This window comes from Nannobrachium achirus, assembly GCF_963921795.1.
Source record: "Nannobrachium achirus genome assembly, chromosome: 5".
Classification (NCBI taxonomy): domain Eukaryota; kingdom Metazoa; phylum Chordata; class Actinopteri; order Myctophiformes; family Myctophidae; genus Nannobrachium; species Nannobrachium achirus.
This window is the reverse complement of record NC_137814.1, coordinates 25,835,255-25,861,833: the sequence shown is the minus strand read 5'-3', so window position 1 is coordinate 25,861,833 and position 26,579 is coordinate 25,835,255. Positions and strand designations below refer to the sequence as shown.

Below are 26,579 nucleotides of genomic sequence, written 5' to 3'. Positions count from 1 at the left end.
AACATCTACGTGATATTCATAAAAAGGGAACACAAAAGTACAATACTGCCCTACAAAAGCAGAGTGCAGTAACTACGTTTTCGGACACACCGACTTTTTTGTGTCGCCCAAAGGTCAAATTAGCCTTCATGATAGATATACAATCAGTGTAATATCACTTTTATGTCTATATCTCATTTGGCTGATCAGCTGTAACACTTTTAAGCCCATTTTCAGCTAAATTCTTGTACGTTGTTACTGCACTCTGCCTTTGTAGGGCAGAATAGTTACATTGCAAAACAGGGGTTTCCCCCCGAAAATACATGTTTTAATTAGTTTAATCCCAGTGGGACAGAAAAATGAGGGCTGATTGTTTTTATATTGGAAATGAATGGGGGGACATTATAGCGTCATTATTGCTATTTAAAGTACCAAAAGAAAAACGTCTACATTGCAAAACAGGGGTTTTCATCGTCCTTGATGATTGGGTCGTGACATGTGTTTCGTAAGATTTTCTGGTTACTTGCGTGGGGGCGTTATCATCCACTCATCAGGATTGATTGAATACTTTATTAGCTTGCAGAAAAAAGCACATGAAAGTACAGTTGGGATAGAAGTGATTCATCTATAGCGGTGTTTCTCAAACTTGGACATTTCAAGGTCTACCCTTAACTCTGACAGTGTACATATTGGTTCCATTTGTACACTGTCAGAGTTACAGACTGGTATGGGTCCATTTAGACCCCCTAAAGGAACCAACAGAGTCCCTGGAATCCACTTGAGAACCACTGATCTATAGGATAACGGTCATCATCCAGAATAACATTGTGTTGATCTACAGTGACCACTGTACACCGTTTTCTTGGTGTACGCATAGGGTTGCCAACTCCCAGAGTTTCAAATACGGGACACTTCCTAATGAAACTTGCGGCGTATTTTCGGTTATAAAGTTGGCTAAAACGGGTATTTTCCTATATTAAATCATATTTTTCCTTTCACAATATTAATTTGGGTGTCTTTGGGCCACCTAACCTATTACCTTAAAATCATGTACCGGTAGTGTAGTCCTATATTGTATTTCTCTCAATTTTCCAAAACATATAGCCTAGGCCTACCTGGTTCTTATGTGCCCACTCTCTGGTTACCCAACACTAGTTTAATCATATTGGCATACAGTAATAACCATTAGGTTTTAAAAACAAAATCAACGCATGCTTATGTTATTTCACATACCAGCCTGTCTGGGGTCGCTTTAGTTGGCAGACAAGACTACTGTAGTGTTCCCAGGAATACCATCCCATGGCTTATCTTCTGCTTGCTTTCCTGCTTTTTCACCTTGTGTCATTTCTCAATCATCCCGTCATTCTTATTTATCCCCCAACCTTAAAATATGGGACAAAGAGCGTATCAGTTCATTACGGGACACGTCTTTTAGTTTCCAAAAAAGGGACGATCCCGTATTTTACGGGACGGTTGGTAACCCTATGTACGCCACACATCATGCACTCGCCAACTTGTGGAGTATATAGTATAACCTTTTCCCACGCCACTGTAGACCAGTTCCTATGTTTTTTTGTTTATTTTTCTCAACTCAACAGTGCATTCGTCTTTGTATTAATGAGGCGTTTTATGCACCGGCAACTCTCGCTATAAAATCCCCCTCTATGTAAGCCGTTGACTGACTGTTCTTGCTGACACAGTCTGATTGCATCCTGCATTGACATTCTGGCTCACCTGAGGAAGAGTTGCTTCTTGTGTTTTTCCTTACATATTGCATTAATGCATGAGCAGAGCGTCGGGGCGAGGAGATGGGGGAGAGAGAGAGAGGCGGTCTGGGGAACCGGAAGGTCACTGGTTCGTTCCCGGGTCTGCCCAGTCTGTGTCCCAATGTCCCTGAGCAAGACACTTAAACCCCTAACACAGGGGTCTTCAACGTTTTCAGGCCAAGGACCCCTTAGTTGAGCGAGAGATGAAGCAGGGACCCCCACAACCTTTTTCAGAGATTCCATATAGTTTCATCGTTTGACAGCACAATCCTCTGTGTGTTTTTGGATTCATGTCAATCTCTTTTCCCCCTCTACACCAAACCTTGTAGATCTGCTATTTTTGGCGAACGTTCTCAGAATATGGACGCTAGGGTTCAAGTGGTTAACTCATTGAGTGCCACCCTAGTCACCACTAGAGGGCGCCCAGTGGCCATAGAAAATCCCATAGAGATATGCTGGTATATGCAGAAGCCCTGCAGCCATGACTTGCCTGAACACTTTCCTTTGTGCATGTACAGGAAGAGGATGAAGTTAGCTTGAAGTTAGCTATTGGCTACCAAGCATTTTAGAAGCCTTATTTTCGTCAACTTAGCCATGATTAAACCTTGCACACCTCATGCATGGGAAAAAAACAGAAGAATGAGCTCTAAAAAATCCAATGCAATCCTGGATTGCATTGGAGTGGATTTGTGCAGTTTGTTCACAGCTTTCAAACAAAAAAATCCGATTGGAAATCCGTTCAGGCATTCTTGAGATAATCGCATATAATATAATAATCTGAATATAAAAATGTTTTACATGTTATGTAAACAAACATGGCTGCCCTGTATGTTAGATGGGGTTGTATGGGGGTGGAACATGCAAAATCGCGATTGAAATCATGTTCACTAGATTTGATGGGGTCCAAAAAAAAAAAAAAAAAAAAAAAATCATTTTTTTTTTTTTTTTTTTTAAAGCCGAACTAGTTCGGGATCGGCACTCTGCGATACGCTAATAAAGCCGAACTAGTTCGGGATTGGCACTCAATGAGTTAATATAAAAAAAGAGAAAAGGTTTCTATCACAACGATTTGGAGGACCTCCTGTAGTAACTCTGAGGACCCCCTGCCCTAACAGCTCCCCTAAGGGCTGCTGTATCAATGGCAGTAACTCTGATGTCTTTTCTCATAAATGCAGAAGGCAGACGTCTCTATTGTTTCCATTGAAACGCCAGTCGTCATCTTTTTGAACTGAAACTCTTCCCGTCATCATAGTCACTTCAGATCTTTTCTTTTCCTCTTGCCACAATCCAAGGTCGGCTGGGTCTGCTTAGAATCTTTGACGCGTTCATAATTTCTCCACTTAGTTATTCAGGGTTTTTCCCTTCACAGAGAACGTGGTTGTAGTTAAGTTTCAATAGGTGTTGTCTTTCCTTATAAAGTACCTGCACTTCACCTTACCTTCAAGTGTCTGTTCTATCTCTCTCTCTCTCTCTCTCACACATTTCGTTGGGTAAAAGAACAGCCCTTGCCTCTATGAATATCAATCCTGTGTGATTTACCGCAGGGGACCTGCTGTGATGTAAAAAAGAAAAGAAAAAAAGAAAACTCATAAACTTCCCCAAGTAAAAGAACAAGGTCGACCTCTATGAATCTGCTGGCATTTATCTCCTGGGTGATTCCACTTCTTTTCTCCCTCTCTTTCTCTCTCTGCAGAAAAGGCTGAGGAACCGATGGAAGAGGGAGCAAAAGATGAAAGCGGTGAAAAGGCAGTGACCGAGGCGACCACCACGCCCATGGAGGAGGACGAGGAGGAGAGTAAGACAACGAACGGCGATGGAGCGAAGGCCGAGAAACGGGACGTGAAAGAAGAGAAGGTCGAGGAGGAGAAGGGAAAGGAGGAGGAAGAGAAGAAGAACAACAGCTCCGGCGAAGAGGAGGAGGGAGAGAAAGACAAAAGAGCAGCAGGGAAGAAAGATGAAGCGCAGGGAAAGACGGCGCGAGGAGGAGGAGGAGGGACGTCTGAAAAGGACGAGGCAAAAGGCGGAAAGAGGAGCCCTAAAAGTCAAAAAGCGAAAGAGCAGAAAGATAAGGAGCCGGCGAAGGACTCCGCCAAGAAAGCCCCCATCAGCAGTTTCTTTGGTGAGTGTGCGATTTGCATAGCTCAGCTGCATGCACACGCACGCACGCACGCACGCACACAAAATAGATGTCTGTAAATGTTTCTTTTTTTATCAGCTGGCGAAGATGGCAAAAAATATCGCTTCCGTCAACTCCCACCACCCCCGCCCGCACACACCCCACACCTTATTATTAATTTATATTCATATTTTCTTTAACATAGCTCCTAGAAAAGCTGCGGTGAAGATGGAGAAAGTGGAGGACAACGAGGGAGAAAAGAAGACGGGAAGTGCGGAGAAGCCGAACGCGCAGAAGACCGAAACAACGGAGGAGAGCAAGGAAAATATTAAAGAAAAGAAAAGGTCAGAGTAGAGGAAGGAAGTACAACAGAGGGTCTTTTACACGGGGCTGCGCATACAGCCCAGTGTAACCCCTTAGTTTTATTTAGCCTCATGAACCCTAGCAGCACCCCTCTTCTAGGCATGTCATATACTTAGTGATAGGCAAACATACGGGGAAAATGGCTACAATCTCCAGTTTTTCAACATTATGGCGTTTCCACCCCGACAGCGACAATATAGGGCATGGGTCTTCAACAGGGGGTTTGGGACCCCTAGGGGGTCCTCGTAGTTACTACAGGGGGTCCTCCAAATCTTTGAGTGATAGAAAGTTTTTTTCCCCTTTTGTTTATATTAACCACTTGAACCCTAGTGTGCAAATTCTGAGAACTTTAGCCAAAAATAGCAGATCTGAGGCGTTGTGACCTTGTATATCGCTATTTTCGGCAAAGAGGTTTGGTGAGGGGAAAAAGAGCAGACTAAGTACAGAGTGAAAGGTCAAGTTTATTAAGTATTGACGGTTTAAGTGGTTAAATATCTGAAAACAAATTGACATGATTCCAAAATACACTGATTGTGCTGTCAAAAGATGAAAGTATATGGAATCTATGAACAGGTTGTGGGGGTCCCTGCTGATTTTTTCTGGTGACTCATATTACCCTCCTAATACGTGAGCAGACAGTGTTTTTTCAATAACTCTAACCCTAACCCTTGTATTTATTTTTTTTCCATTTTCCCAAAGAATTATTAAAAATAAATGAAAAAAGTTATTGAAAAAACACTGTCTGCTCACGTATTAGGAGGGTAGTATGAGTCACCAGAAAAAATAATGGGTGTTTTTAATGAATCCATCATGGTTAAAATGGAGCTTGAAGTTACAATGGGTGTGTATGTGGAGAGGCCCTGAGCCTGGAGGGCCTGGTAACATTTACATCAAATATCTAAATATTGAATGAAGCAAATTAAAAACTGTTCAGGGTGTTCATAAAAGCCTGATTAGACGATAAAATGACCAAAAGTTTTTTTGAAAGTGGAATATCCCTTTATTAACTCCGAAGTGTGCATAAATGGAACCGACCGGAGTTGACATCAAACACTGAGGATTGTACTTCTGTATGTCTGGTCTTTTGATCTGTGCATCTTCGTCCGTCTCCGTCTGACAAAATGTCTTTGAAAAGCAGACACTAATGTGTGGACGCATGCCAAGCCTTGCTCCGTCGAGGGAGAGAGAGGGAGGGCAGGGGAGTCATAAGGGGGGGAGAAGTGGGACTGAGTTACTAGGGCCCAGGGTGGAGGGGCCTTAATAATTTTATACTTAAGCTATTGAAAAATAGCAGATATACAAGCTCACAGCGCAACACCGAGTGCCACGCTGCGAGCTTGTAGATCTGCTATTTTTGAAAAGTGAAAATGTGTGCAAATCTTTCAATATATGTATTTTTTTAAGCGAATATTTCTAACTAAAATGTTGCTTCTGGGGGGTCCCTGGAATATTTTGAGATGGGGGGGGTCCGTGGCCACATACATATCATTTTGGGGGTCCTTCACATGAAAGGGTTTGAGCACCACTGACAGAAACGTTTAAGAAAAGTTCAAAAAAAAAAACTTTGAAGGATTTGAAATATTCGGCACTCGGTGCCGCGCTGTGAGCTTGTAGATCTGCTATCTTTCAATAGTTAAAGCACAAAATAATAATAATAATGTGTTCCCTGTCTAAATGGGTAACACCCCCTCCCCTTATGAAGAACATTCATGGGGGGCCCGCAGTGAATCCTTGTACCCAGGGCCCAGAATTTGGCGAGACACCCCTGGAGGGAGGCCCTCTTCGGTCCCAGCCATCTCGGCTCAAACGCGTCACATCTTTGCGCGTCTCAGATGGCTGCTCCAAAGAAACCTCTTAGGGAAACTCTTCCCTAATTGCACTGTGCCTAATAATAATACGCTTGAAGTGCTCTTAAAAAAAAAAGGCGTCCTTCAGATCTGGCCCGTGCTTTTTGTTCTATTTACCAAGCTGTTTGTCTGTTCTGTGTGGTTGGTTTCACGTTGGCAGACGGCCCTCCACTCACTACTCGTCCAGTGTCTCTTATTATCAGGCTCTCTGCTTATCGCCGGGGGCCCATCTGTGCGACTGGTGCTGCTAACGATAACCATCTTCACAGTCTGCCTTATCAGATGACCATTACGTGACTCGTGCGGCATTATCAGGTGACCGTTTTAAGAGCCGTGGCAGTATCTTTAAAAAAAAATTGTGTTTTGTGTCGGTATCCGTCTTCCTCTGAAGGCCCGTTCAAATAATATTTTCTCCCAAATGTCCACCCCCCCCCCCCCAAACCTCCTTACCCCCTGCAGTGAGAAGTCATCATCGTCAGACCAGCGCACTGATTACGACCCGTCCAAACCAAAGTACCATCCTGTGGACGACGCCTGCTGGGAGCGCGGACACAAGTAAGAACCAGTGTTAATTTTTTCAGCAAATTTTGATTTAGTCTTAGTCTTTTGAATAACACACCATTTAGTCTTAGTCCTGTCTTAGTCTTCTGAAATTGTTTTTGTCTAGTCTAGTCTTAGTCGACTAAATATCAAAACATTTTAGTCTTAGTCTTAGTCTTTTGGGATTAGTCTCAGACTTTTAGTCTTCATCTTTTAGGATACGTTTTTTAGCCTAATAGAACCACATAACTCTGAATAAGTCATTGTCTTCTACTGCCTGTTACTTGGTCAAAATAAACCATACATAAAATATGTATTTGGCTTTAATTTCATTGCAGTTACATACCAATGTAAATTTTTGCAGCCATTAGTCTTAGACTTAGATTTAGTCTTAGTCTTTTGAATAACACAAATAACAGTCTTAGTCTTAGTCTTTTGAAACTGTTTTAGTCTAGTCTAGTCTTATCGACAAAATATCAAAATCTTTTAGTCTTAGTCTTAGTCGACAAAATTAACACTGGTAAGAACCCAGCTCTCCAGCTCGTCCTGCGGCACCCGGAGGGTTAGATATTCACAGGGTTCCCACGGTCATGAAATTCCTTGGAAATATTTTGAAATTAGAATTAGAAAAATATTTTTCCAGTACTGGTAAAGTTTTGGAATCGATCAAGGGTCCTGGAAGGTCCTGGAAAAAATAGCTATGCATTGTCTTTGGTTATTGATTTTGTTAATACCTCTGAAATGACAAATTAAACATTGGCCAAATTGTCAAATATTAGAGGCAGAAATTGTGAAAATACATGCTCACAGTGAGCATGTAGATCGGCTATTTTCACAATAGAACCGTGTTATACAAAATTCCTCAACTTAGTGCTCGACAGGGACAGGGTGCCGGGGTCCCCAGTTAAAATATGATTATTTCTGAGGTCACGGCCTGAAAAGGTTGAGAACCACTGGCATACACTACCTGTCTTTAGGCATTGCGTATAGGAGTAAGCGACTTGTTATTGAGCGGAATTTTTGTTATAATATAGTCTTGGAAATTGGGTTAAATATTCTGGAAAAGTTTTGGAAATTCATTGGTAAAAATATGTGGGAACCCTGTATTCACCTGCGGCGGGACCAGAGCATCGCGGAGGGTTAGATATTCACCCGCCTTAGTTTGACTGAGGTTAGGGTTAAGGTTTGGTTTAGGTGCTACCTCCCGGTCCGTGGCCCCCCCTCCGTATCGTCGGCAGTTTAACATTTCACCTGTGTCACCTAAGGGGCCAAGTCCCCCCTCCATGGTGCCAAACAGACCATGGCCACGGACCCCAACACTCTGGGGGTGTACAGATACTGTATTTGTTGTTCATCAGAAATTGCTCAAAATTATGATATATCTCTGCTGCTGTCGGGCAGTTACCAGCTAACGCTAGCTAAGGAAATTAAAAAAATATCCAGCTCAAGTGGAGTTAAGAGGATTTGGCCGAAGTGACGCTTTTCACTACTTTTAATTGGTTCAGTGTTTTTTTTAACCAACGCAGAGATGTAAAGGGTGTTCAATAGCATTGATTTATGAAAATAAATCAAAAACCAGAAAAATGGAGTTGGCTGGTTTTTGCCAGACAGGAATCCTAAAAGGGAACCGTCAAGGAACCTGACCATTTAGAGGTAATCGTTTATAAACCGGAATCGTTAAAATCCATTTGGCGCATAATTATCAATAATTTAGCTGGGGGACCCCTCGAAAACCCCTTGAAGGACCCCCCGGGGGTTGTCCCCCATGCACCCCACTGTGAGAACCAGCAGTCTAGAGACGCACGCACAGCATTATTGTTGTGTCGTTTAATCCACAGTATCCGTTTTTTCCACTTGTGAAATATAATTAAATCTGGCAATATTTGACAGGTTAATTTAATTCGGAACAAGCGTTTTTCTTTGCAGCAAACCTGCGTGTGGGATATCTGAATAGACGTTTCAAAGCCAGCAGTGCAGTAACAGAGTGACGTTTCAAAGCCAGCAGTGCAGTAACAGAGTTTGTTCACTAAATCGCTGAGAAGTGCAGTGCATCCCGCCGGAACCGAGTTGTTATTATGGACTCGGAATACAATTAGGGAAATAAACGGTTTCCTTTTTGACTTTGACTGGTGGCACCAGATGGGTGTGATTTAGCACTGGCGTCAGGACTGTTGTTCAGATGACATCAAGTCAATGCCAGTAATAATGCCAGCCAGCCAGCATTTTTGCTTCTATCACGGCATCATCTCTCCAAATAACGCCTGAGTCATACTTCAGTTGCGTGCTCTAGGCTGTCAGTCACGACCCTGACATTTCACTTGACGATTAATAGAGCAAATAAGTCTTGACGGTCACAGAGCGATTTTCCACTAGGGATGGGACGATACGCGATATTATCGTTTATTTATTGTGATAAAAAAACACTCACAATAATCGTATCGTGGAGATTTAATTTATCGTGATATCGTCCTCCGTCATAGCCTGGTTAATAAACCAGACTGCACAACACCACCCCCTGTTGGTAGTGCGAAGTGTGTGATAGAGTCTGACGCTTGCAGTCAGGCTACCTCCGTCATGCACTGGGATCAATTCACCTTTTATTTACCGAGCTGCATATCCGGTGCCACTTAAACCCTCTATGTAAAATGTACTTATAATATACGTACTTGAGTCTTTTTTTTCACTTTCTATCAAATGTCTTTGCCAAAAAACAGCCGATCTACAAGCTCACAACGCGTCACGTTGTGACGCGTTGTGAGCTTGTAGATCTGGCAAATGTTCCGCCCCAGGATAATGGATTTTGATTATCGTGATAAAATCACAATTTCTTCAATCGTCCCATCCCTATTTGGCACACACTGTCGCAAACATGAAACATCATGGGGAAAATGCCACCTTAATGTGGATGTAGTCACAGTAGGCATCTGTCAGTAAACTGTAAGTGGAGTTAGATATTAATTCCCAGACTAAAATGAGGGATCTGACACTGCCGCTGTTTTTCCCTTTTCTCCTCTGTAAATATAGCTATTTGTTGTTGACATGTATCAATGTGTTAATATTCTATGCTCTGTTGATTAATTCAGTAGTACATAAGACCACAATGGAAACAAGTCCCAAGGACTTGTTTGTTTTTAACCTTTTATCCTAAATGTTTTACTGCACCGCAGTGCTGCTTTTGACTAATACAGTATTCAATCAATGAAAATACAATAGGCTATTTTACTCAATGAAAATACAATAGGCTATTTTACTCAATGAAAATACAATAGGCTATTTTACTCAGGGATATTATGGTGCATCAACTGACTACAATTCTCAGCTTCTGAAGCTATTCCTCACTAAAACATAAATAAATGCCTGTAATATTGTTTTTCGTGATCATTAGAATGTCTAGAACATGTACATATTTTATTATTTTGAAAAATATCCCCAAAATGCAAATTAGAGCATGATTTATGATTTATGGCTATAAAACCTTACAAAAACATTATTAATTTTTTAACATTACATTTTCCTGTGATTAGGACTCCTACAACACCATCTGATTTTTTTTTAATTTTTTTGGGCCAGTAGAAATTAATTCGGGCCTTGCAGGGTTAAACGTTACCTAAAGACTACATGTCCCATTGCCCAACTGATCACGGCACTCCCACCACGTTGTGTTGCTCTGGATCTATCCTTTCTGTAGAGAACAGTGTTGACAGTTCTCAGTTGTTTCATCAAGGAACTAAATATTAACACATATGGTTAACTCTTGTCACGGAATCTAAGAATCTCACACAAAATTGTTTATACTGTATGTTTATATTGTAAAAAAATTATAGGGTTTAGAAATGGGGGGAAATATCTCCGTGATCCTGGGGATAACGGAGTGGCGTCAGCACTTTGTTACTCTGTCGTCATACAAATAATAGTGATTTAACGATTTGAATTGTGTTTTGGGTATTTCTGTTTGCCTTTTAGGCTTTTTAAACAAACGTTACACTGGGCAAGAAATGACTGACGATGATTGGTAACGGTAATCAAAATAAATGTACCGTGAACGGCCAAAATAGGTAATGTTTAATATTTTGTGCGGCACTACCAAGTATAAATCAGACTCGAGGAATGCAGAAGAAAGATGGGTGGGACCACATAAGTATGAATAACTTAAGATGAATGACATAAATTGGAAATATAGATTTAGTGTCTGAATACGGCCACATTGACTCGGGGAGGTTGTTGCCTTTATTACCAGCAGGACTGATGCATTACACTAAAGTCAAGTCGTAAAAACACACGTTCCAATATATATGACTTGACTTCCGTCTCTCAAAATGAGTGTTGGCATTTATTTGATGGTAATAAAGACACCTCATCTCACTATAAAATGTCTTTTAGGAATGTACACACATATTCCAGGAACTTGACTTTGTATTGTGTATACAGTTGACTGTATACCAGTGTTGATTTTGACAACAAAACTTAATTTTCTTTTAGTTCTACTGGATCTCTTCTCCATCATAGCTTAGTTTTTTAGTTGCTTTGTTTTTGTTTAGTTTTGAGTGAAAAAAGGTAGTTAATGAAACATTTTCGTCATAGTTTTTAGTCAGCGAAGTTAACACTGCCTGAAAATGTATTTATTTACCATGCTATCTTGTAATATAATGGCCTCTCTCTGTCCACAGAGTGCCGTACCTGGCTGTAGCTCGTACCTTTGAGAAGATAGAGGAGGATTCTGGCAGGTGAGTTCTCTCCTCTCTCTCTATACTTATTTTCTCTGTCGGTATGTCCAAAACAGTTTTTTTTGGGTTATTATTTAAAAAAGATTTAAAAAGTGAAAATAGACGATCTACAAGCACACAACGTGTGCCTGTAGATCTGCTATTTTCACTACTTTTGTGCGACCATTTTGTATGATGTTGTAGGGCTTTAATTTACGGAAGAAAAAAAATAAAACATTTGAAACTTGGAGATACGAGGTTTCTCCCTGACAGTGACGAAAGGAGAAACAAAAAGTCAAACTATGGAGATGAGAGGTTCCTGCCCGACAGGCAACGATGTGTACAGTTTGCTTCAAGCTGCATCGGTCATGGAAACCATGTCCGATAGGTATATTCACCTCCCAGGTGTTCTCTGGAGATATATCTAAAAGGTTCCTCACAAAATGAGAGATGTGCTGTTTGGGTGAAAAGAAGAAGTAAGAGAGTCTATATTATATATTTCACACAGACACAATGAGTGATGGAACAACATAAACAAAGGGCAGGGAAAGTCATGTCTGTGGTTATTGACAAACTTTCAGACGCGATTGTCTACTTTACAGATATTGTACACACACACAGGTACACACACACACACAATATGCTAACCCTGTAGTATATACTGTACTGTATATGACAGTGGTTCTCAACCTTTTCTGGATCAAGGCCCACTTGAAAATATCGAATATCGAAAGCGTTCCTTCAATGCAACATTTCCAGAGCATTGTTGCGACCGTCAGGTCGCATTTACTATCAAAACCTCCACCGGCTGTCCTTCCGTCAGTCCGTCAGTCACACGTCACACGTCACACGTCACACTTTTGCCCTGCTCATATCTCCGCAACCGTTGCCGCGATCATGCCAAATATTGCACACACACTCCTTGCCTGCCAATCAATTCTCACATGCCCCTCTTCTAGCGCCACCATGAGGCCGATTCTTGCAAAACACATTTTTTGACACTGTTCCTACAATTTTTGCCCTAAAATCACGCAAATCGGTACACAGTATGTCTACACTCATCTCATCAACATGGATCTGTCCCATATAGCGCCACCATCAGGCTTTTTTCATACACATTTTTGGACACTGCTCCTACAAATTTTACCCTAAAATCACGCAAATCGGTACACACTTGCTCTACACTTATGTCATCAACATGGATCTGTCCCATTTAGCGACACCTTCAGGCCGATTTTTTAAAACACATTTTGGGACACTACTCCTACAGATTTTGCCCTAAAATCACGCAAATCGCTACACAGTATGTCTACACTCATGTCATCAACATGGATCTGTCCCATATAGCGCCACCATCAGGCCGATTTTTTCAAACACATTTTTGGACACTGCTCCTACACATTTTGGCCTAAAATCACGCTGCGACCTGACGGTCGCTTATCTCCCGATTAGGGAGTCTTACTGGTATTTATTTTATCAATCAATCAATCGATTGTGTTCCTGGGATCAATAGAACTGACATAGTAGTATTTAAAAGTCCTTCAATTGTCACTTTTTGTGTATACTGCACGTATATGTTGGCTTGTTTGCAGTTGAGTGAGAAAACAATGTTTCACATTAAACTAATCATCTGTGGACCCCCCAAAAAAATCCTCCCCAGCTTGATGTGTAGGGAATTCCCCCCCCCCCCCCCCCCCCAACACACACACACACTCACACACACACGCACACGCGCACACACACACACACACACACACACACACACACACACACACACACACACACACACACACACACCTGTCATACAGTAGGAGTCTCCAGAGACTCAATTTCACTCTCCAAGCCCACAGCCCCACAGCCCTCCGTCCTGGTGTAACAGGGGGGATGTCTTTAACAGCCCCACAGCCCTCCGTCCTGGTGTAACAGGGGGGATGTCTTTAACAGCCCCACAGCCCTCCGTCCTGGTGTAACAGGGGGGATGTCTTTAACAGCCCCACAGCCCTCCGTCCTGGTGTAACAGGGGGGATGTCTTTAACAACCCCACAGCCCTCCGTCCTGGTGTAACAGGGGGGATGTCTTTAACAACCCCACAGCCCTCCGTCCTGGTGTAACAGGGGGGATGTCTTTAACAACCCCACAGCCCTCCGTCCTGGTGTAACAGGGGGGATGTCTTTAACAGCCCCACAGCCCTCCGTCCTGGTGTAACAGGGGGGGATGTCTTTAACAGCCCCACAGCCCTCCGTCCTGGTGTAACAGGGGGGATGTCTTTAACAGCCCCACAGCCCTCCGTCCTGGTGTAACAGGGGGGATGTCTTTAACAGCCCCACAGCCCTCCGTCCTGGTGTAACAGGGGGGATGTCTTTAACAGCCCCACAGCCCTCCGTCCTGGTGTAACAGGGGGGGATGTCTTTAACAGCCCCACAGCCCTCCGTCCTGGTGTAACAGGGGGGATGTCTTTAACAGCCCCACAGCCCTCCGTCCTGGTGTAACAGGGGGGATGTCTTTAACAGCCCCACAGCCCTCCGTCCTGGTGTAACAGGGGGGGATGTCTTTAACAGCCCCACAGCCCTCCGTCCTGGTGTAACAGGGGGGATGTCTTTAACAGCCCCACAGCCATCCGTCCTGGTGTAACAGGGGGGGATGTCTTTAACAACCCCCTTCCCCTTCTTCCTCTTCTCAGTAGTTCTCAAACTAAACTGTCATTTCACCCCCAGGCTCAGGAACATCGAGACGCTGTCCAACCTGCTCCGCTCCGTGCTGGTACTTTCTCCAGGTAAATGTTTTATTTTAACTGGGGACCCCCAAAATAATCATATTTTAACTCATTGCATGCCAGGCCCGATAGTCCCGAGATTATTTCAATGTCTTTCCCCGCCAGGCCCGATAATCCCGAGAAAGAAAAAAAGAAAAGAAAAAAAAATCAAAAAAACTTTTTTTTCAAAAAAAAATTTGGACCCCAAAAACTTTAGTAGGCATGATAGCAATCGCGAAATTGCATGTTTAACCCCCATAGCAACCCCATCTTTCAAACATGGCAGCCATCTTTGTTTACATTTTAGGAAAACATAATGGCTGCTATCTCATGAATGCCTGAACGGATTTCCATTCGGATTTTTTTGTTTGAAAGCTGTGAGCAATGTGCAGACACGTGGTGCATTATCTAGGCATGGGTTTGCATGATCCGTGCACTATGAATTACATGGAAGTCTATGGAGACAGAGGCAGGGGAGAGTACGAAGGTATTGTTAAATGGCGGGGAATGTGTTAACTGGGGACCTCTCACCCTACACAAGCACTTGGAATTGTAGGAGTTGGCACTACATTTAGTTTGACTCGATCTATACCATTGTGAAAATAGCCGATCTACATGCTCACAACGCCTCGCATTGCGAGGCGTTGTGAGCATGTAGATCTGCTATTTTCACAATTTCTGCCTCTTATATTTGACAATTTGACTAATGTTTGACCAGAGGTACTAAAAAGGTCTTTAAAGTCCTTAAATTGTCACTTTAGATACCTTCTATACAATTATACTGTATGTTGGTTTGTTTACTGCTGAGTGAGAAAACAATGTTAACATTTAGCTAAACATCTGGGGACCCCCCCCAAAATAATTTGGGGATCCTTCTGGGGGTCCCGACCCACAGGTTGAGAACCACTGGTATACAGTATGGTGTGTGTGTCCCCGTAACTCATTGGTTCTCAGCCTTATGTGTCAAGCTAAACATCTGGGGACTCCCAAAATAATGTGGGGACCCCCTGGGGGTCCCGACCCATAGGTCGAGAACCACTGCTGTAACGCATGGGACCGTGCTGCACCACCATCACTACGTTGTATTTGGTGTGTATCCCCGTAACGATGCACCATCACAGCCAGCTGGGTGCAAGCCCAGCCCATCATCCCTTTTTATCACTGAAGGAGGAGGATGATGATGATGATGATGATGATGATGATGATGATGGAGGCCAGCTTGCAGATGAAACAAAATCATGATGGTGTGTGTGTCGTGCCAATAATCACCCTGACGGGTTTTATTTATCAATAATGACCGGCTGGCCATACATTCATTATCCTGCTTAAAACACGTCTACTCAACACTTAAAGGAGCTATAGTCAACTTTTTCTTGAAAAACGGATGCTAAAATAAAAATAATGTTTAGAAAATATTTTATAAAAAGATAAGCTTCATATATGTGTTTCTATTCAAAAATGACCACATAAAGTGTAAAATAATGATAAAATAATAATTTTGGCCATTGTCAGACCAACACTTTGTTTACATTCTAATCTATAGACTAGGATGTAAACAAAGTGTCGGCCCTACAATGAAAAAGTTGACTATAGCTCCTTTAATATTAATAAATTGATGCAAAAGTAACATCAAAACGAAGTGCTTACGGTAAAGTATTCCATAAGTGTTGCACTGGCCGTCCGCTCAGCGCAACACTGTCGTCTCGGAAAACAAGGAAGTGATCAGATCAAATAGAATCCATTTTCGGTTATTGCTACAGTATGTGTATTTGCTTGCTTCAAATGTTTTCAAAAACATTCTTGAGAGCAATGTTTTGTTGTAAATGACAGATTGTGTTTGTTTACATTGCTGTTATGTTGCATACAGCTTAAAATTCAGGTGCTCTAAGCCATTGATTATGTTATAGACGGAGCCGTCATTGTCAAGAAATAACACACAGCTGAATTCAGAGAATGACCAATCAGAATCAAGCATTCAACCAAGCCGTGTAATAATGGGAAATAGACGCGAGGAGAATTTATTTATGGTTTGAAGAGACATCCATTCATGAGTGGAAAAATATTCAGGTTTGGTTTAGGATTAAGACATTTAGATGTTAGGTTTAGGGGATCAGAGGTAGAGTTATGCCTGGTTTTACATTTAGTTGCACGCTGGTGTCGTACTCCTACAAGCTCACAACGTGTCGCAGCGCCTTATGGTTAAAAATGTCAATAAAAAGAAGGCATTCATAAAATCACTATTAAAATGTTTATGTCCTCACAAGTATAGTAATACAAACCTGTGTGTGTACAAGTATAGTTATAAAAACAAGTGTGTGTGTGTGTGTGTGTGTTTGTACATGTACATTTCATGTGTTTGTTAAAGGAGTGGTTCGCCCCCAAAATGCCTTTTTTTTTCTATTGATTACTCACCCCATGGAGTCTTGAGTTCAATAATACTTTTTTGTATTTGTCACATTTTTGCAAGACAGAAAATGTATCATGGTAAATTTACCCCCATTGATTCTGAATCAATGGGACCCAAATAAATGGCCCTGGATTACTTGACCCTTGACCCTAAATTTACCCCCATTGATTCTGACCCAAATGCATTTGGGTCCCCATTCAGGGCCATCCATTAGGGTCCCCATCCAGAAACAATGGGGGTACATTTACGATAATAAATGTTATTGAACTCCAGTCTCCATGGCGTGACTAATCAATAGAAAAAAAGTCATTTTGGGGGTGAACTACTCCTTTAATAATACAAACATCTGTGCCTGTGCCACTTGCAGGCACAGCTGCCTCACCTGCTGTGTGCCTGCCTGCATTACTTGATGAAAAATTGTGAGCTTGTAGATCTGTCATTTATTTTCACCTGTAATGACATGCCCAGATTAATGGTGATACATTGTGTGTGTGTGTGTGTGTGCGCGCGCGTGTGCGTGTGCGTGTGTGTGTGTGTGTGTGTGCGTGCGTGCAGATGACCTGCTGTGCTGTGTGTACCTGTGTCTGAACCAGCTGGGACCAGCCTACCTGGGGATGGAGCTGGGCGTGGGGGAGACGGTGCTGATGAGAGCAGTTGCCCAGGCAACGGGTAAATTGAGTCATCTGTTCATATAAATAACTCTGAAAACATAAAACACACACACACACACACACACACACATACACACACACACACACACACGCCTGGACACTCTTGACACATAACATTAGTTTGACTCAAATCTGTTCCATTGTGAAAATAGCCGATCTACATGCTCACAACCCCTCGCAACACGAGGCGTTGTGAGCATGTAGATCTGCTATTTTCACAATTTCTGCCTCTAATATTTGACAATTTTACCAATGTTTGACCAGAGGTACTAAAAAGGTCTTTAAAGTCCTTAAATTGTCACTTTAAGAAATGTGCAGATACCCTGTAATATTCACGTGTAGGTCTGTTGGTCTGTTGAGTGATAACATAATGTTAACATTAAATTGATTCATCTGTCCATATAAATAACTGAAAGCGTGCACGCACGCACGCACGCACGCACGCACGCACGCACGCACGCACGCACGCACGCACACACACACACACACACACACACACACACACACACACACACACACACCTGGACACTCCTGACACATAACATGCAGATGCACACATAGGCACAAATGCAAAAAAACACAGGTGCATGATGGTACAGTGGGGTCCAGAAGAAACGGTCTTTCAAAGAGCTGTTTGTTTTCCATCAATCATTTTTAGTTTTAGTTTATTTGCCTCCTTTTACTGCAAGTAAAACATTTTGCTACTATTAACACATTCTGTGCCAGCTTTTCACCACTAGGGGCGCCCAATGGCCACAGAAATCACCATAGATATACGCTGGTACATGCACAAGCCGTGCGCAGCCATGACGCGCCAGAACACTTTCCTTTGTGCATGACCTGGAACAGAATGAAGTTAGCTTGAAGTTAGCTATTGGCTACCAAGCATTTTAGAAGCCCTATTTTCTGCGATTTAGCCATGATTAAACCTTGCACACCTCATGGATATGCTTGGAACAGAGAAAATGAGCTCTAAAGATCCTGGATTGCATTGGAGTGGATGGGAAATATCGGCGGCGCGACGGTAAGGTGCTTCGGTAAGGCCTCTTTTTTTTAAAAGCCGGACTAGTTCGGGATCGGCACCCCGAACGTTAATAAGGTCCAAATAAAGCCGAACTAGTTCGGGATCGGCACAATAAGAGTTAACAAAGTCACAATTTCAAACTTTTTGGTGTATATCCACCGTCTTAAGTACCGGTATAGTTTATACAAGTAGAAAACGCTATCGATAATAATCAGCCTTGCGTTACCAGGGTTATTGTGGTGACAAGTGACGTCTTGATTGGCGGGTCACGTTTCGGCACCCATCATTGGCCGGATTCTTCCCTCCCTCCCTCTCCTTCTGTCCCTCCCTCTCTCCGTCCCTCTCTCTCTACACCTCCCTCTCCCTATACTGCTCCTTCTCTCCCTCCCTCCCTCCCATCTTCCTTCTCTCTCTTTGTCTCTCTCTCGCTGTGCGCTGATTTGCGCTGACGTCGGGGATCCTCCGTATTGGCCATAATAATTCATACAGACTCACAGACAACTATCTGAAGTTCACAGCACACATTCTCTCTGGGTGCCAGAGGTCTCTGAGTTAGTGCAAAAGTTTCCAAATACGCAATTTTCCAGCACTTCTATGGGAGCATCATCTCAGAGGCTGTCCTGTGATGTTGCAATATGTCTCACCTTTTCAAATGTTCAATAGCTTTGAGGCTCGGTCCGGCTGTGGAGCAAAAGCCGTATAACTCCTTCCTCGCTTCTTCCTCGGACTTCAAATAATCCACGGCAAAGCTTTGATGTGTGTTTTGGATCATTGGCCTCACCGCGAAAATAATCCTCCTCTGTACAACTTAAAGCCAGGAGGGAAGGTTGCCCCGCTATTGTACTTTTTGGTCAGGGCGTAGTTTAGCCTGTGCAAGTCACTGACTCTGTCTCGCATGAGCTCTACGATTAACAAGTGTAAACTACACATTTCTATTCACCTGGCTTTAAGGAAGACTTTCTTCCACGTGTCACGCAGACGGTTTTGTCTAGTTTAGGGGTCGAAGAAGGGATTTGGAAAATGCTCTTTCAGTGAGGCTCTATTTTGCCAGCTGTCTGTTTGCCTGTAATTGTGTTTACTGTGGGTAAGGCGTTCTGTTGGTTTTGGTTTAGATGCAGATATCTGCATCCAATATCCCAAACCAACATATCAACATGTTTTAACTCATTTACTACAAAGATATTTTTTCGACTTTGGCCGTTCCCTACCACACTTTTTTGTTTTTCTCTTTGACAGTTTGTTATTGTTCCGACACATACAAGCCACAAGACATGTAACATGACCACAAAAAATGTATACACATATTTGAAAAAAAAGTCTTGTTTAACAGTGTATCATTTCCTTTTTAAACATTCAGAGTAGTAATAATAATGGTAATAATAAAATATAAAAAATATATATAAAAAGTAGTTAAGAAAAGAGTAGAAACAGTGTTTTTTTAGTTTGTCTTACCTTTTTAAAAGTAGTCACAGCATATCCATCTCAAGTAAGATCCAGTAGAACGTGCACGATCCACACGCACACCACAGCGCCGATGACAAAGGACCTCACGTGAATCCATCAAACCATCCAGAGATACAGGCTACACGCAGGGGTCTTCAACAGGGGGTCCGCGACCCCTAGGGGGTCCGCGGAGGTACTGCAGGGGGTCCGCGAAATTATTGCTTAAAAAAAAAAAAAGATTTCAAAAAATGTTTTTTTTTTTTGCCTTTTTCCACATTTATTTAAAAAATAAATCATGATTCTATCCATTTTGAATAGCTTGAATACATGATTACTATGCAATTGACATATTGTAGATAGTATTGACATTTGTTCTCAGTTAATAAGTAGTATGTTTAGAAATGGTTGTGGTACGGCCCACCCTGCTCGCTGTAACTTGAACATGTTTAAAATAAAAAATATGTCGTAGCCCCGACCCCCCCACCCTACGAGGTGGTAGGGGGTCCCTGCTCCATCTCCCCATCAGTTTGGGGGTCCCCGGCCTGAAAACGTTGAAGACCCCTGGGCTACAGGCTTGTTTATACTGCAGATGCTATGCAGGATCAGGAAAACAGAAATGGGTGTTTTCCTGCCAAATTTAACATGGGATCCCGCCTACCTACTGTTTCCAGCTCAAATCAGATCCGGTTATTTTAGAGTAGATGCGCACCGTCGAGATTTTTAATTAAAATAAATAAATAAATAAATCTGTCATATCTCGTCAGTGGTAGTGACTAGTGAGTGAGTGAGTGAGTGAAGACATACTGTAAACTTTACATGACATATTGGTGTCCATATGGTGTGGTTGGTTGCTTTGGGTCTGCCTGAAGGCATTGCTCATATAGACAGACAGAGACACACACACTCAGATGCCTCCCTCCTACACACACACACACACACACACACACACACACACACACACACACACACACACACACACACACACATTCTTCCACCAGCCAGTACTTGGCTCCCACGTACCAACACCCTTAATTGCCAATCCTGTGGCCTCCATTCTTCTCAGCTCATCAGCCTGAGCCTGAGTCGCCTCCTGTCTCTCTCTCTTTCTCTGTCTCTGTCTCTTTCGCTGCTCTCCACGCCTCGGCATTTACCGTCTTCCCCTCCTCCTTCACCGTCTGGTTGCCAGGGCGACAGTTGGACAAAATCAAGGCGGAGGCTGCGGAGAGAGGAGACCTGGGCCTGGTGGCGGAGAGCTCCCGTAGCAACCAGCGAATGATGTTCCAGCCCGCCAGTCTGACGGCAGGGGGCGTGTTCAGCAAATTGAAGGAGATTGCCAGCATGAGCGGTAACTCGGTGAGGCGCGCAATAACATTTTCATTAAACCGTTTGGGCCGTAGCACAAATCTGTGTAACTCTAGATTTGAACCACTTTAACCATTATTTTAGATATACAAGCTCACAGCGTGGCACCGAGTGCCACGCTGCGAGCTTGTATATCTGCTATTTTTTTGAAAAAGTGTGAACATTTGTGCAAGTCTTTGAATATTTTGACCCGATTCTATAAGTGTCTTCTGAATCCTTCTACGTTCTTTTTTTAAAAACCTATGGTTCTATGTCAGTTGTGCTCAAACTTTTTCATGTGAAGGACCCCCAAAATGATATGTATTTGGCCACGGACCCCCATGGCTGCTATGGTGACTACGTTCGTGTAATCTAATATGCCAAAACAAATTCCTGTGTATTACACAATGGCAAATAAAGGAATCGTTATCGGAATCTCAAAATATTCAGTTCCAGGGACCCCCCAGAAGCAAAATTCGAGTTACAAATGTTCGCTTTAAAAAGACATATATTCAAAGATTTGCTCACATTTTTTACAACTTTTCAAAAAATAGCAGATCTACAAGCTCACAGCGCGGCACTCGGTGCCGCGCTGTGAGCTTGTATATCTGCTATTTTTCAACAGTTAAATCATTCAACATTTTTAGACCTAAAAGAGTTACAAAGACACGAGAGAAAACGGACGCTGCCAAACAAATGTTTTTCCACTCAATTTGCCCGGTGAAATTGCGGCTGGTTTCAGAGAACCCTTGCGTGGTTGCCGGTCGTGTTGTTTATGCACAGAGGAAACTTTTATTTTTTCTGTGTGTGTGTTCAGCTAGAGGTAAAATAAAAAAAAAGGCTACAGTTCCTCCTCCGGGGCTAACTTTTCCATTTTCCACGGCTCCTTGTGAATAAGTCGTCAAGCCGTTGGAATGATTATTGTTATTATTACTCGGAGACCTCTTCTCGGTGCGAGCGTGCCGAGTGTTGTGCCCGATGGTGACCTCTCCTCTCCTTTGTATTCTGTCTCTCCCTCTCTCAACCACTGCTGCGTCTGTGAATCTCAATTTTCCCCCGTCGGGCCGCCTCAGGCCATGAATAAGAAAATTGACATCATCAAAGGCCTCTTTGTGGCGTGCCGCTTCTCCGAGGCCCGCTATATAGTCAGGTAACACATGCACACACACACGCACGCACGCACGCACGCACACACACACACACACACACACACACACACACACACACACACACAGACACAGACACAGTCTCTGACTGACTCACACAGTTTATGCATGCCCTCACTCACATGCAGCACACACATTCTCGCTCGCTCTCATTCACACTCGTGGCTGCATGCATGACTAGAGATGCGCTCACACACATAAACACTCACTGATTCTCGTTCTCATACATACTGCCGTGCCATATGCATTAAAAAGAAATGGCACATGCATGCAGCTCATGCACACAAAGCCACGTGGCTTATTTTGCCTGCTTGAGCGTGTATAGCTGTGGTCACTAATTGGTGCTGTAACAGGTGTTTTTTTTTTCAGCGGGTGGGTAGGTTGATTGACGCTTGTGTGTAGGGATGTGACGATAAGCGATATGATCGTTTGTCGTGATTGACTTAAAAAAACTAAAAAACGTTATCGTGATATCGTCGGCCGTCGCACACTGGGATCAATTCACCTTTTATTTGCTTTTATTTGCTCCGTTACCATTTAAACCCTCTATAATTGGTAAAAGGTACTTTATACGTATAATATACGTACTTGATACAGACTTTTTTTTTACTCTCTATGACATGTCTAGCTGATCTACAAGCTTGTGAGCTTGTAGATCAGCTATTTTTTGGCAAATGTTCCGCCCCAGGATAATGGATTTTGATTATTGCGATAATATCGTAAATCGCGATTTCTTTGGTCAGACTAATCGTGATATGAAATGTTCATATCGTCCCATCCCTACTTGTAATTGGCTTTTTGTTGGTGGGTTGGATGGACAGGTCGCTGGCAGGGAAGCTGAGGATTGGATTGGCCGAGCTGAGCGTCCTGGCAGCCCTGAGTCAGGCCGTCTGCCTCACCCCACCTGGACAAGGTAAGAGGGAACAATGGTACTCTTGTTAACCACCTCAACTAAGGCCCTGTTCATTGTTCAGACTGGCAGCCCAAAATCTGATTTCTGGCCCATCCAGATTGGAATCATGGCATTGTTTGTTAATGCTGTCTGAACCGCAAACAAATAAACATAATTTTGTTGCACATCAGCTGCCAGTCTGAACAATGCAGTGCTTTCAATCAGGGGGGCAATTGACCATATTCACCTGGCGGCCATGTTTGAAATTTGCATTGAAACTGGGTGGCATTTCATTAACTTAATGGCAAGATGGCCGCCGTGTGAATATGGTCAATAGAACAAATCCATTTAATTTATTATAAAATAAATACAAACTATATGACTATGTAAGACTACTGTTTTATTGTATTACATTTTTTTCAATTTTCCCCCTAAAATATAAAAAATAAATGAAAAAAGTTATCGAAAAGAGAAGAAAAAAAAAAGACTTGCGTTTTTGATGAATCTATCAGTTAAAATGGAGTTTGAAGTCATCAAATATCTAAATATTGAATCAAGCAAATTAAAATCTGTCCAGGGTGTTCACAAAAGCCTGAGTAGACGATAAAATGACCAAAAGGGTAATATCCCTTTTATACTGAGTGTACTGAATGTACTTTAACTTTACGCCACAGGTCGTTGGCCAGATGAAAGCACATCCACCTGGGTGGGTGAGTGTAGCTCTCAGGTGTTAGGTTGTGTTGAAAGCCCCCAGCAGCGCACGCTTAGAGCCTTGCCATGCTCATCCAGACATCCAGAGACCATCTGTGCCTTGTTGATGACACCATTGTCACCCAGACAGATCCTGTAGCCACCAGCCATATCCAATCAGATCATGAAAACAACCTCTGCTTAGCGGTGACGAGTCCCCCCCCCCCCAGGACTGCAGGACTCTGCAAAAAATCAACTCGTATTGCGATAAATGTAGGAAATACCCAGCCCCAACTCATAATGTTGACCAAAATAACACGGGATCTGACGAGTAATTGTGACCGTCGGGTCGCAGTTAGTATCAAAACGTCCGCCTCAAGTCCGTCCGTCCATAGACATAGAAAGGTAGACGCCTCATTCAGCTAGGGGGCGTATGCATTGAGCAACTAAGGGAATCTTCGTCGCTTCCGTGTTCATTGCTTCCGCGTGCGTCACACATACGGAAGTCGGTAAGCCAATCAGAGGCAGGTGGGGGCTGGTCTTTACGTATGCAGCCTATTAGAACAGCTGAGCAGCGCAACATCGGAACTGGCTCTGTTGAATTGAATTGTGGTCCTTGGATAAGTCACGGAAAAGACACGCTGCGATTGGCCAGTAGTCACTTTGACTGACAGCGTTCCCTTAGTTTTTTCAGGAAGTCCGGACTAGAATTTTTGCACATCGCTCCAATTAACTGCAGAGGCGAACGAGGCATCTAGCTCTTTATATCTGTGCGTCCGTCAGTCCGTCACGCAATGAGTCACGCTAATACAGCGCATCGCTGAGTGCCTCTCACATGGGTCTGTGCGAACGCTGTTCAGTCAGCTGTCACTGCTTAACACGCTGATTCACGGAACGCACCTCTGTCAGCTGGGGTGCACCTGTTGCCTGTTGGATAACACGCAGACGGACCTGTGTGTGTGTGTGTGGCCACTCATCTTCTTTCGGTAGAATTGTATAACACGCAGTTTCACGGACGTACAGTATTTCAGAATTATCTGACGGTCGCTTCAAAAAAAAGAAGAAAAAAAAAGTACCCTGACGGTTTCCCCATCCACTGCCATTCATTCGGGTCCCCATCCAGTGCCATGCATTTGGGTCTCCATCCGTAATCAATGGGAGTAAATTTACTATAATCAAATTTTTGTCTTGACAAACAAATATCATTGAACTCAAGTCTCCATGACATGAGTAAACAATAGGAAAAAAAAGTCATTTTGGTGGTGAACTACTCCTTTAAGTAAAACATGTGAGTACTTTTTCCACCACTGATCCAGCGTGTGCATCTGTGTGCTCAGGCTGTGCTCTAGAATCAACCTAACAACAACAGCACCAACACTGACGTGAACCTCTCATTAATTCACAGCTTATCAGTATTCATAGCCTCGCTCTGTACCTTTTTTGAGATGTGCCTTATTAATATGGGTCAATTAAACCACAGCGTTTATGGGAAAATTTGCCTTGATCAGTGTCTTAGGCTCTTGGCAAATGTTCTTGTTTTTTTCCCTTTCGTCTTGACTCTGTTGCATATTTATGTCACATGCTATTTTAAACAAGTTGGTCAATTAGGAACACTAGAAGCTGGGCCGCCCTTCGGGCGGCCCAGCGTCTAGTCGGCGACCTGGCCAACTCGGGAACGATGTAAATAGGGAATGAATCCCCCGCCCTTTAATGCAAACCCCATTATACCTGTTGTCATAGAACCCGTTTTGACCATCTGTTTGCCTGTGTCCATTTATGCCCATATATGGAGATATCTGTATCTGTCTGTCTGTCGGCGTCCATTTTATGTCCATATATGGAGATCACTGCAGATATAGTTCTGGGTCCATTTTATGCCCATATGCCCATTAGGGCTGCAAGCGAACCTTCGGGGATTCGAACGTTCGTTCGTTACGTTGGCAATCGAAGTTCGAAATTAATGGGTTCAGGTTTTTTTCTTTTTTTTTTTTTCTTTTTTTTTACACGAAAAATTATTATCAGAATGTGATAGGCCTATTCAGAATATCACAGTAGTAGAGATAGCCAAATACGAAATAAGTTAGGCCTACCGGTAAACACTAACAGTTAATGGTGACCGTTATAGTAGTTATAAAATGCACCAGAACAGCTTGGAGCGATCAAGGACCGTCCTCCGCCCAATTCCGCTCCTATTTGGGGCCGCGAACCGGGTGGCGAATCAGCCTCGCTGACACACGCTTGATGACAGTAGAGTGAGAGCAGCCGAGCTGGGCAGAGACAGACGTGTGTGCTCTGAACAGCGAACACCCATCCATGCACCCAAAGATTAAACAGCCTTTCTCCTAAGCATGAGCAAAGATGGATTTCATTGCAACCCCCTAAAGGATCTATGCGATTTCTGGGGTTGTTACATCGAGACCAGTTCAGCCCGAACGCGACGTGCTCCGACGCAGTCACCAAGTCTAATCATCATCCGTGCAACTCCGCTATACATTGAGCCTGTTCGTCAACAAACTGTGCAACATTTTCTCCGATTGGGTTGGATTTTCCAAGTGTTAGCCTAGGTGTTAATGCGGCCACGCATCCACGCGTTTTCAATGGATAAAACAGCGCATTTAAAACATTTCCTACACTGTTTTAGCTGGTTAAAGGTACAGTACGTTCGATGGTTCGAACGTTCGAACGTTCGGTTTTTATTCAATTGAACGAACCATCTAAGGTTCGATGGTCCGTTGGGAAAATCCCCCCGAAGTTCGAATCCCTAAAACAGGGCTAGATTACAGCCCTAATGCCCATATATGGAGATATCTGTCTATTTGTGTCCATTTTATGCCCATATATGGAGATCTCTGTATCTGTGGAGATCTATGCATAGGAAC

At 43.0% G+C, this 26,579-nt stretch overlaps 1 protein-coding gene across 2 annotated transcripts in view; it reads left to right on the top strand.

Annotated features, from left to right (window-relative positions):
* lig1 (ligase I, DNA, ATP-dependent) overlaps positions 1 to 26,579 on the top strand; it is a 109,114-nt gene that overhangs the window by 20,467 nt on the left and 62,068 nt on the right. For both annotated transcript variants that reach the window (XM_080725354.1, XM_080725353.1), the window contains exons 6-14: positions 3,439 to 3,864; positions 4,067 to 4,205; positions 6,531 to 6,626; positions 11,279 to 11,335; positions 14,029 to 14,087; positions 17,029 to 17,142; positions 20,798 to 20,964; positions 22,026 to 22,102; positions 22,940 to 23,031. In XM_080725354.1, the coding sequence (XP_080581480.1) occupies positions 3,439 to 3,864; positions 4,067 to 4,205; positions 6,531 to 6,626; positions 11,279 to 11,335; positions 14,029 to 14,087; positions 17,029 to 17,142; positions 20,798 to 20,964; positions 22,026 to 22,102; positions 22,940 to 23,031 (1,227 nt within the window). The remainder of the gene's footprint in view (positions 1 to 3,438; positions 3,865 to 4,066; positions 4,206 to 6,530; positions 6,627 to 11,278; positions 11,336 to 14,028; positions 14,088 to 17,028; positions 17,143 to 20,797; positions 20,965 to 22,025; positions 22,103 to 22,939; positions 23,032 to 26,579) is intronic.